The sequence below is a fragment of the Mytilus edulis genome, chromosome 2 (assembly GCF_963676685.1).
Source record: "Mytilus edulis chromosome 2, xbMytEdul2.2, whole genome shotgun sequence".
Taxonomy (NCBI): Eukaryota; Metazoa; Mollusca; class Bivalvia; order Mytilida; family Mytilidae; genus Mytilus; species Mytilus edulis.
The window spans coordinates 81,357,762-81,370,299 of NC_092345.1; the positions used below are offsets into that span (position 1 = coordinate 81,357,762).

At 41.9% G+C, this 12,538-nt stretch overlaps 1 protein-coding gene across 1 annotated transcript in view; it reads right to left on the reverse strand.

Moving 5' to 3' along the window:
- The window catches only part of LOC139513107 (uncharacterized), a 41,695-nt gene extending 29,266 nt beyond the window's left edge, over positions 1-12,429 (reverse strand). Inside the window, exons 1-2 of the mRNA XM_071301283.1 lie at positions 12,269-12,429; positions 10,274-10,468 (exon numbers count right to left, since the gene is read on the reverse strand). Of these exons, the coding sequence (XP_071157384.1) occupies positions 10,274-10,468; positions 12,269-12,320 (247 nt within the window). The 5' untranslated portion in view covers positions 12,321-12,429. The remainder of the gene's footprint in view (positions 1-10,273; positions 10,469-12,268) is intronic.
- Between the last annotated feature and the right edge of the window lie 109 nt (positions 12,430-12,538).

A 12,538-nucleotide genomic window follows, 5' to 3' on the forward strand; every position in this document is an offset into this window, starting at 1 on the left:
ATCCACTAAACGATAGCCTAGACCCGTACGAGTTTGTCAGCTGTAGGTTAAAAGGGTGGTAACCCGGTTTAACACGAAGTCGAAATAAACTATTACTGGTTGGCCAAACGAAGAGATTTTCCACACGAGCCATTATATCAGAGGGAGAGGTATCCATTGCCTCTAACATGACCCAAATCATTAATGCCCTAGACTCGTACGACTTAGCCAGGAAAGGATAATGTTGGTACCTTTATATATCTCAAAGTCGACATGAACTATTGCCAGCTGGCCAAACCAAGACATTTTCCACATAGGTCATGACACCAGAGGTAGATGTAGTAGTTGTGTAATGGCCCATATAGTACTTATGCCCTAGACCTGTACGAGTTTGTCAGTAGAGGGTAAAAAGGGGTATGTGGTACTCCGATTCATCACGAAGTCGAAACAAACTATTGCCGGATGGCCAAACTAAGAAATTTTCCACGTGGGTCATTATATCAGAGGAAGAAGTAGGCATTGCCTCTAAAATGACCCATGTTACTTATTCCCTTGACCCGTACGACTTAGTCAGCAAAGAGAAAGGTAGGTACCTTTATATATCTCAAAGTCGAATTGAACTATTGACGACTTGTCAAACTAAAAGATTCTCCTCATGGACCATGATACAGAGGTTAAGGTAATAATTGCCTTTAAAATGGCCAGCAAGTAAAAGTATGTTTGAATATTTTGATATACAAGAGTACTTCCCTTACCCTTTTCCTACCAATACGTACGGATCTATGATATACGATATATGGGCCTTTTTAGAGAAAACAACTACGTTAATCTTTTTAATAGTCCACAAGGAGAATCTCTTATTTTGGTCTTTGTGATATACAAGAGTTCTACTTTTCCTTTGCTGTCCAACAGGTACGAGTCTAGGACATAAAAACCATGCGTAATTTTCGGGGCAATATTATTCTCTACATCTGATATAATGGACAACGCCATCAGGGTTAGTGCTATGGCCCATCTTAAAGGCAATGACTACCTCTACCTCTGCTAAAATGGTCCACGTTTAGAATATCTTAGTCAGTCAGCTGACAATATTTCATTTCGACTTCGTTGTACACCGGGATACTATATCCCCCTTTAAACCGTCTGCTGTCAAATTTGTACGGATCTAGGGTATAAGTGTCATGGGCCATTTAGAGGCAATGCCCACCTCTACCACTGGTATAATGGCCCACATGGAGAATCCCTTAGTTTGGCCAGCCGGCAATAGTTTATTTCGACTTCGCTGTAAACAGAGGTACCACCTCCCCCTTTTAACCCCTTGCTAACAAAATCGTACGGGTCTAGGGTATAAGTGCTATATGCCATTTTAAAGGCTGGGTCCAGTTCTATCTCTGGTATAATGGTCCACGTGGACAATCTCTTAGTTTGGCCAGCCGGCAACAGTTCATTTCGACTTTGTGATATTCGAGGGTACCCCTTTACCCTTTGCTGACTAATTCGTACGGATCTAGGGCATAAGTGTTATGGGCCATTTTAGAGGCAATGCCCACCTCTACCACTGGTATTATGGCCCACGTGGAGAATCCCTTAGTGTGGCCAGCCGGCAATAGTTTATTTCGATTTCGTTGTAAACATAGGTATCACCTCCCCCTTTTAACCCCTTGCTGACAAAATCGGACGAGTCGAGGGCATAAGTGCTATAGACCATTTTAAAGACTAGGTCCACCTCTCTCTCTGGTATAAATGTCCACGTGGAGAATCTCTCAGTTTGGCTAGCCGCCAATAGTTTATTTCGACTTCGTTGTAAACAGAGGTATCACCTCCCCCTTTTAACCCCTTGCTGACAAAATCGTACGGGTCTAGGGTATAAGTGCTTTTGACAATTTTAAAGGCAATAAGTACCTCTTCCTCTGGTATCATTACCCACGAAGAGAATCTCTTCGTTTGGCCAGCCGGCAATAGTTCATTTTCGAATTGGAAATATACCAGGGTACCCACCTTATCCTTTCCTGACTAACTCGTATGGGTCTAGGGCATAAGTGCTATGGGTCATTATAGAGGCAATACACACCTCTAAATCTGGTATAATGGTCGATGTGGAGAATCTCTTAGTTTGGCCAGCCGGCAATAGTTCAGTTCGAATTCGTTGTATCTTGGATTCCATATCCCCCCTTTGAACCCTCTACTGACAAACTCGTACGGGTCTAGGGTATAAGTGCTATGGGCCATTTTAAAGGCAATAAGTACCTCTTCCTCTGGTATCATTGCCCACGTGGAGAATCTCTTCGTTTAGCCAGCCGGCAATAGTTCATTTTCGAATTTGTGATATACCAGGGTACCCCCCCCCTTATCCTTTTCTGACTAACTCGTACGGGTCTAGGGCATAAGTGCTATGGGCCATTTTAGAGGCAATACCAACCTCTACCTCTGGTATAATGGTCGATGTGGAGAATCTCTTAGTTTGGCCAGCCGGCAATAGTTCAGTTCGAATTCGTTGTATCTTGGATTCCATATCCCCCCTTTGAACCCTCTACTGACAAACTCGTACGGGTCTAGGGTATAAGTGCTATGGGCCATTTTAAAGGCAATAAGTACCTCTTCCTCTGGTATCATTGCCCACGTGGAGAATCTCTTCGTTTGGCCAGCCGGCAATAGTTCATTTTCGAATTTGTGATATACCAGGGTACCCCCCCCCCCCTTATCCTTTTCTGACTAACTCGTACGGGTCTAGGGCATAAGTGCTATGGGCCATTTTAGAGGCAATACCAACCTCTACCTCTGGTATAATGGTCGATGTGGAGAATCTCTTAGTTTGGCCAGCCGGCAATAGTTCAGTTCGAATTCGTTGTATCTTGGATTCCATATCCCCCCTTTGAACCCTCTACTGACAAACTCGTACGGGTCTAGGGTATAAGTGCTATGGGCCATTTTAAAGGCAATAAGTACCTCTTCCTCTGGTATCATTGCCCACGTGGAGAATCTCTTCGTTTGGCCAGCCGGCAATAGTTCATTTTCGAATTTGTGATATACCAGGGTACCCCCCCCCCCCTTATCCTTTTCTGACTAACTCGTACGGGTCTAGGGCATAAGTGCTATGGGCCATTTTAGAGGCAATACCAACCTCTACCTCTGGTATAATGGTCGATGTGGAGAATCTCTTAGTTTGGCCAGCCGGCAATAGTTCAGTTCGAATTCGTTGTATCTTGGATTCCATATCCCCCCTTTGAACCCTCTACTGACAAACTCGTACGGGTCTAGGGTATAAGTGCTATGGGCCATTTTAAAGGCAATAAGTACCTCTTCCTCTGGTATCATTGCCCACGTGGAGAATCTCTTCGTTTGGCCAGCCGGCAATAGTTCATTTTCGAATTTGTGATATACCAGGGTACCCCCCCCCCCCCCCCCCTTATCCTTTTCTGACTAACTCGTACGGGTCTAGGGCATAAGTGCTATGGGCCATTTTAGAGGCAATACCAACCTCTACCTCTGGTATAATGGTCGATGTGGAGAATCTCTTAGTTTGGCCAGCCGGCAATAGTTCAGTTCGAATTCGTTGTATCTTGGATTCCATATCCCCCCTTTGAACCCTCTACTGACAAACTCGTACGGGTCTAGGGTATAAGTGCTATGGGCCATTTTAAAGGCAATAAGTACCTCTTCCTCTGGTATCATTGCCCACGTGGAGAATCTCTTCGTTTGGCCAGCCGGCAATAGTTCATTTTCGAATTTGTGATATACCAGGGTACCCCCCCCCCCCTTATCCTTTTCTGACTAACTCGTACGGGTCTAGGGCATAAGTGCTATGGGCCATTTTAGAGGCAATACCAACCTCTACCTCTGGTATAATGGTCGATGTGGAGAATCTCTTAGTTTGGCCAGCCGGCAATAGTTCAGTTCGAATTCGTTGTATCTTGGATTCCATATCCCCCCTTTGAACCCTCTACTGACAAACTCGTACGGGTCTAGGGTATAAGTGCTATGGGCCATTTTAAAGGCAATAAGTACCTCTTCCTCTGGTATCATTGCCCACGTGGAGAATCTCTTCGTTTGGCCAGCCGGCAATAGTTCATTTTCGAATTTGTGATATACCAGGGTACCCCCCCCCCCCTTATCCTTTTCTGACTAACTCGTACGGGTCTAGGGCATAAGTGCTATGGGCCATTTTAGAGGCAATACCAACCTCTACCTCTGGTATAATGGTCGATGTGGAGAATCTCTTAGTTTGGCCAGCCGGCAATAGTTCAGTTCGAATTCGTTGTATCTTGGATTCCATATCCCCCCTTTGAACCCTCTACTGACAAACTCGTACGGGTCTAGGGTATAAGTGCTATGGGCCATTTTAAAGGCAATAAGTACCTCTTCCTCTGGTATCATTGCCCACGTGGAGAATCTCTTCGTTTGGCCAGCCGGCAATAGTTCATTTTCGAATTTGTGATATACCAGGGTACCCCCCCCCCCTTATCCTTTTCTGACTAACTCGTACGGGTCTAGGGCATAAGTGCTATGGGCCATTTTAGAGGCAATACCAACCTCTACCTCTGGTATAATGGTCGATGTGGAGAATCTCTTAGTTTGGCCAGCCGGCAATAGTTCAGTTCGAATTCGTTGTATCTTGGATTCCATATCCCCCCTTTGAACCCTCTACTGACAAACTCGTACGGGTCTAGGGTATAAGTGCTATGGGCCATTTTAAAGGCAATAAGTACCTCTTCCTCTGGTATCATTGCCCACGTGGAGAATCTCTTCGTTTGGCCAGCCGGCAATAGTTCATTTTCGAATTTGTGATATACCAGGGTACCCCCCCCCTTATCCTTTTCTGACTAACTCGTACGGGTCTAGGGCATAAGTGCTATGGGCCATTTTAGAGGCAATACCAACCTCTACCTCTGGTATAATGGTCGATGTGGAGAATCTCTTAGTTTGGCCAGCCGGCAATAGTTCAGTTCGAATTCGTTGTATCTTGGATTCCATATCCCCCCTTTGAACCCTCTACTGACAAACTCGTACGGGTCTAGGGTATAAGTGCTATGGGCCATTTTAAAGGCAATAAGTACCTCTTCCTCTGGTATCATTGCCCACGTGGAGAATCTCTTCGTTTGGCCAGCCGGCAATAGTTCATTTTCGAATTTGTGATATACCAGGGTACCCCCCCCCCCTTATCCTTTTCTGACTAACTCGTACGGGTCTAGGGCATAAGTGCTATGGGCCATTTTAGAGGCAATACCAACCTCTACCTCTGGTATAATGGTCGATGTGGAGAATCTCTTAGTTTGGCCAGCCGGCAATAGTTCAGTTCGAATTCGTTGTATCTTGGATTCCATATCCCCCCTTTGAACCCTCTACTGACAAACTCGTACGGGTCTAGGGTATAAGTGCTATGGGCCATTTTAAAGGCAATAAGTACCTCTTCCTCTGGTATCATTGCCCACGTGGAGAATCTCTTCGTTTGGCCAGCCGGCAATAGTTCATTTTCGAATTTGTGATATACCAGGGTACCCCCCCCCCCCTTATCCTTTTCTGACTAACTCGTACGGGTCTAGGGCATAAGTGCTATGGGCCATTTTAGAGGCAATACCAACCTCTACCTCTGGTATAATGGTCGATGTGGAGAATCTCTTAGTTTGGCCAGCCGGCAATAGTTCAGTTCGAATTCGTTGTATCTTGGATTCCATATCCCCCCTTTGAACCCTCTACTGACAAACTCGTACGGGTCTAGGGTATAAGTGCTATGGGCCATTTTAAAGGCAATAAGTACCTCTTCCTCTGGTATCATTGCCCACGTGGAGAATCTCTTCGTTTGGCCAGCCGGCAATAGTTCATTTTCGAATTTGTGATATACCAGGGTACCCCCCCCCCCCCTTATCCTTTTCTGACTAACTCGTACGGGTCTAGGGCATAAGTGCTATGGGCCATTTTAGAGGCAATACCAACCTCTACCTCTGGTATAATGGTCGATGTGGAGAATCTCTTAGTTTGGCCAGCCGGCAATAGTTCAGTTCGAATTCGTTGTATCTTGGATTCCATATCCCCCCTTTGAACCCTCTACTGACAAACTCGTACGGGTCTAGGGTATAAGTGCTATGGGCCATTTTAAAGGCAATAAGTACCTCTTTCTCTGGTATCATTGCCCACGTGGAGAATCTCTTCGTTTGGCCAGCCGGCAATAGTTCATTTTCGAATTTGTGATATACCAGGGTACCCCCCCCCCCCCTTATCCTTTTCTGACTAACTCGTACGGGTCTAGGGCATAAGTGCTATGGGCCATTTTAGAGGCAATACCAACCTCTACCTCTGGTATAATGGTCGATGTGGAGAATCTCTTAGTTTGGCCAGCCGGCAATAGTTCAGTTCGAATTCGTTGTATCTTGGATTCCATATCCCCCCTTTGAACCCTCTACTGACAAACTCGTACGGGTCTAGGGTATAAGTGCTATGGGCCATTTTAAAGGCAATAAGTACCTCTTCCTCTGGTATCATTGCCCACGTGGAGAATCTCTTCGTTTGGCCAGCCGGCAATAGTTCATTTTCGAATTTGTGATATACCAGGGTACCCCCCCCCCTTATCCTTTTCTGACTAACTCGTACGGGTCTAGGGCATAAGTGCTATGGGCCATTTTAGAGGCAATACCAACCTCTACCTCTGGTATAATGGTCGATGTGGAGAATCTCTTAGTTTGGCCAGCCGGCAATAGTTCAGTTCGTTGTATCTTGGATTCCATATCCCCCCTTTGAACCCTCTACTGACAAACTCGTACGGGTCTAGGGTATAAGTGCTATGGGCCATTTTAAAGGCAATAAGTACCTCTTCCTCTGGTATCATTGCCCACGTGGAGAATCTCTTCGTTTGGCCAGCCGGCAATAGTTCATTTTCGAATTTGTGATATACCAGGGTACCCCCCCCCCCTTATCCTTTTCTGACTAACTCGTACGGGTCTAGGGCATAAGTGCTATGGGCCATTTTAGAGGCAATACCAACCTCTACCTCTGGTATAATGGTCGATGTGGAGAATCTCTTAGTTTGGCCAGCCGGCAATAGTTCAGTTCGAATTCGTTGTATCTTGGATTCCATATCCCCCCTTTGAACCCTCTACTGACAAACTCGTACGGGTCTAGGGTATAAGTGCTATGGGCCATTTTAAAGGCAATAAGTACCTCTTCCTCTGGTATCATTGCCCACGTGGAGAATCTCTTCGTTTGGCCAGCCGGCAATAGTTCATTTTCGAATTTGTGATATACCAGGGTACCCCCCCCCCCCTTATCCTTTTCTGACTAACTCGTACGGGTCTAGGGCATAAGTGCTATGGGCCATTTTAGAGGCAATACCAACCTCTACCTCTGGTATAATGGTCGATGTGGAGAATCTCTTAGTTTGGCCAGCCGGCAATAGTTCAGTTCGAATTCGTTGTATCTTGGATTCCATATCCCCCCTTTGAACCCTCTACTGACAAACTCGTACGGGTCTAGGGTATAAGTGCTATGGGCCATTTTAAAGGCAATAAGTACCTCTTCCTCTGGTATCATTGCCCACGTGGAGAATCTCTTCGTTTGGCCAGCCGGCAATAGTTCATTTTCGAATTTGTGATATACCAGGGTACCCCCCCCCCTTATCCTTTTCTGACTAACTCGTACGGGTCTAGGGCATAAGTGCTATGGGCCATTTTAGAGGCAATACCAACCTCTACCTCGGGTATAATGGTCGATGTGGAGAATCTCTTAGTTTGGCCAGCCGGCAATAGTTCAGTTCGAATTCGTTGTATCTTGGATTCCATATCCCCCCTTTGAACCCTCTACTGACAAACTCGTACGGGTCTAGGGTATAAGTGCTATGGGCCATTTTAAAGGCAATAAGTACCTCTTCCTCTGGTATCATTGCCCACGTGGAGAATCTCTTCGTTTGGCCAGCCGGCAATAGTTCATTTTCGAATTTGTGATATACCAGGGTACCCCCCCCCCCCCCTTATCCTTTTCTGACTAACTCGTACGGGTCTAGGGCATAAGTGCTATGGGCCATTTTAGAGGCAATACCAACCTCTACCTCTGGTATAATTGTCGATGTGGAGAATCTCTTAGTTTGGCCAGCCGGCAATAGTTCAGTTCGAATTCGTTGTATCTTGGATTCCATATCCCCCCTTTGAACCCTCTACTGACAAACTCGTACGGGTCTAGGGTATAAGTGCTATGGGCCATTTTAAAGGCAATAAGTACCTCTTCCTCTGGTATCATTGCCCACGTGGAGAATCTCTTCGTTTGGCCAGCCGGCAATAGTTCATTTTCGAATTTGTGATATACCAGGGTACCCCCCCTTATCCTTTTCTGACTAACTCGTACGGGTCTAGGGCATAAGTGCTATGGGCCATTTTAGAGGCAATACCAACCTCTACCTCTGGTATAATGGTCGATGTGGAGAATCTCTTAGTTTGGCCAGCCGGCAATAGTTCAGTTCGAATTCGTTGTATCTTGGATTCCATATCCCCCCTTTGAACCCTCTACTGACAAACTCGTACGGGTCTAGGGTATAAGTGCTATGGGCCATTTTAAAGGCAATAAGTACCTTTTCCGCTGGTATCATTGCCCACGTGGAGAATCTCTTCGTTTGGCCAGCCGGCAATAGTTCATTTTAGAATTTGTGATATACCAGGGTACCCCTTATCCTCTCCTGACTAACTCGTACGGGTCTAGGGCATAAGTGCTATGGGCCATGTTAGAGGCAATACCAACCTCTACCTCTGGTATGATGGTCAATGTGGAGAATCTCTTAGTTTTGCCAGCCGGCAATAGTTCAGTAAGAATTCGTTGTAAACCGGATACCATATCCCCCCTTTGAACCCTCTACTGACAAACTCGTACGGGTCTAGGGTACAAGTGCTATAGGCCATTTTAAAGGCAATAAGTACCTCTTCGTCTGGTACCATTGCCCGTGTGGAGAATCTCTTCGTTTGGTCAGCCGGCAATAGTTCATTTTCGAATTTGTGATATACCAGGGTACCCCTTATCCTTTTCTGACTAACTCGTACGGGTCTAGGGCATAAGTGCTATGGGCCATTTTAGAGGCAATAATATGAATTGTTAATAATGACTCAGATTGGTCTCCATAATTTTGAAGAATCATATATGTCATTGAAATAGTAATTGACAGTTGTTATTTTTCTGTTATTTTTATTTCTGCAATTAACTATGTTTCTATTTTTCTGATGTGTTTAAATAGAAAATACTGTCGTAATATTATATGTTTTAGTTTCATGATTGGACTATATTTGTAGACAACGAACAAATGACCATCAATTCTCTGTCATTCCTAAATTTCTATATTTAATCATTTTTTTTAAAATTTATTGTAGCTTACATTGATTTAATTATCACAAAATTTTAATAAGAACTGTTCTTTACTTTATTTGTTTGTTGTAATGTCCCGTTTAATTTCTATATTTAATTATATTTTTTTTTAAACTTGTTATTGCTTTAGTTTACATTATTTCTCTAATCACAGAATGTTAAAAGACCATTTCTTTGTTTTATATTTATGGAGGCATTTACATTGTTTTTATTACATTTACAATGTTGTTTAAAGACGCAGACCTTGAAGAAGACCCAAAGTTGATTCAATAAACGCGGACCTCGAAGAAGACACCCATTGACATGCCTATTTGAAGTAATATCAAATATAAATAGAAACGTTATTTAATTATAATTATCGTTCATAGTTTCTAACAACACTTCTTCGAACGCAAGTCATCTCATGAATATTATTGACGGCTCATGAATATTATTGAAGGCTGGCCTCATGAATATTAACGCCGGCTGCTATCGACGGCTAGATCCACACTAGTAGAGTTATATCCTAATGTGAAGCCCTTCTCTGACCCTTTTAAGGATAACAATATACAAAATAGTTCTACACGTAACAGTATGGCCTTGCATCGAAAGTAATCAGTTCCGAAAATTGTGATATATTTTATTGTTTTTAAAATTGAAGGTAACAAATTTCCTTCAACAAAAAGTCTCTGTGAACAAAATGAAAATGATGGGGTTTTTTTTCAAACTGTGTCACTTTTGGGGAAACTTGAGCATTTGGGGTTCAAATTTCTTGTTGATATATTGAATTTGTGAACGTTGCAGGATTCTTAGGACCACATAAGACCGAACTAACCGCCGACACAAAGCACCAAGGAAAGGTTAAAATATGCAAGTATACTGTTAACATTTCCAAAAAAAATATTTTTAAGAAATACATTATATTTGTGCTCTTTTTTTTAATACTGCATACTTTAAAAATTGATATATCATTTTAACATACCTAAAGGATAGATCCAGTCAGTATACAAAATATCGCCAACCCAGAACTCCCGACCCACTGGAATGGCACTGGTATCAGAAATAAGGTCAAATGTTGAATCTTGTTTGAACACTGGAAGACCACCTTCATTCCGACATTCCTGTGCTATCTCTTGAAATGTTATCTCATATGTAAAGTATTCTAAGGTTGAGGTTGCTGTAGGTAAATATTATCTCATTTATTATACACATGTAGGTCAAAAAACTAGAATTATACACATGTAGGTCCAAAAACTAGAATAATTAATGTAACGACCATTCTTATGATGGTATGATTCATTATAAAATATGACATTACAATACTCTCATTGAGCAGGGACTTTCTATACTTATGTAACAGTATAGAAAGTGTAAGTATAGAAAGACCCTATATTGAGAGTCAACATTATGAAACGAGTGTCTAAAAACTGTAGAATACCAAAAGTAAAAAAGAAGAAATTATCAATACGATGTTCGGATATACCCTCAAGTGCAGGAGGTTGTAAGTTCAAATTCCGGCGGCGTAAAAAACAAACACTTATAGGTCTTTGTTGCTTTCTCTGCTGGGTTGTGCCTTTTAGGAGTAGCAATGACGTATTGGTCGACTTGGAGTCAGAATAATGTTCTTTGGCAGTGAACATTGTGCATGGTTTGTGCATTTTCTTGACATGGTTAAGAAAGAAGATGATGTCTTATGAGTAGAACTATTCAAAACTCATCAAAGAATAGAAAAGGTATAATCTCCGATTATTCTTTTTTAGTAAAATGACAATCTAAGCATACTGTTTACACTTGCAAGGGTCAAATGAGAAGTAAAGTCCTTTAAAGCTTGAAATGCGGTCATTCCTTATATCTGTTTATTATAGGGTCAGTTTTCAGACAGTGGAAATAAATTTACTTTTTTTCTTTTGTCCCTTTTCGATCATCTATGTCATAAAAACTACCTAATTGATCAAATGGTTAAATTGTTTTACATTGTCTTATCGGGGCCTATTATAACTGACTATGCGATATGGGCTTTGCTAATTGTTGAAGGCCGTACGGTGACCTATAGTTGTTATTGTCTGTGTCATTTTGGTCTTTTGTGGATAGTTGTCTCATTGGCAATCATACCACATCTTCTTTTTTTATAACACTACTATGTAAGTTGGTAAATTGTTTAAAAATATGACTAAAATATTTATAAAACAAACAACAAATATATTTGACAATGACAGTCTAGATGTTTTCAATGGTGAGAAGAGTGAGAGATCGTTTTTTCTTCTTTAAGGTTCATGTGGACCCTATGGCTGAAATGGCCGTATTTTCACCTCAAAATTTACTCTGAGTACAGGCAAACCTGTACATCTGGAAAAGTTTTAAGGCATAGCATGCCCTAGATAAATAGAATTCAAATGCATTGTATGATTTAGAAAATTCATAACTTAACTGGATTTTGCCACGTACACTTTTTTTCGTCCCTGCAGAAGATGCTAAAATTAACAAACAGTTGAGTTTACCTTGATATGGTCCACTCAGGTACACAGTTAAATAACCAATTATTGTCAGGTATCTATTGTCCATCTCATGTCCATGTCAAGCAATACAGCTCACTTCAATTATTACCTGTGGGGAAGTTCTCAAACCTGTTTCCCAACTTAGTTTATTTTGGCACCTTCTGGAGGAATGAAAAAAAGTGCACGGCAAAATCCTGGTAAGTTTTTATTTTTCTAAAACATAAAACATATTTGAAATTTATTTATCTAGGGCATGCTATGCCTGAACTTTTTTTTACAGATGCGCAGGTTTGTCTGTACTCAGAGTAAATTTTGAGGTGAAAATACGGCCATTTTAGCCATAGGGTCCACATGAACCTTAATCGATTGTAGCATAATTGTATGACCCCACATCTATGGGTTTACCTATGATTACTCATGATTGTACTTAGTTTTTTACCTTTATAAAATATACTTCATCTTAAATATTATTATTTACTTACAATTTGTGTAAAATATCATAATTGTGATGTATAATAATCTAATTAAATGCATGTTCCAATATAATCCGTAACTGTTATGGACCAAAATTGTTAAAATCCTGTTTTGAAATGTAATGTCCACTATTTTGACCTTTGTAATTCTATTAACGTATCAATAAAAGAAAAATAGTCATGGTTCGCTGGTCTTCGTACTATATTTAAATTGAAGGAAAATATTATTAAAAGAAACACACCCGGTTCAATTATCAAGTTCATATTTCAACACTGAAC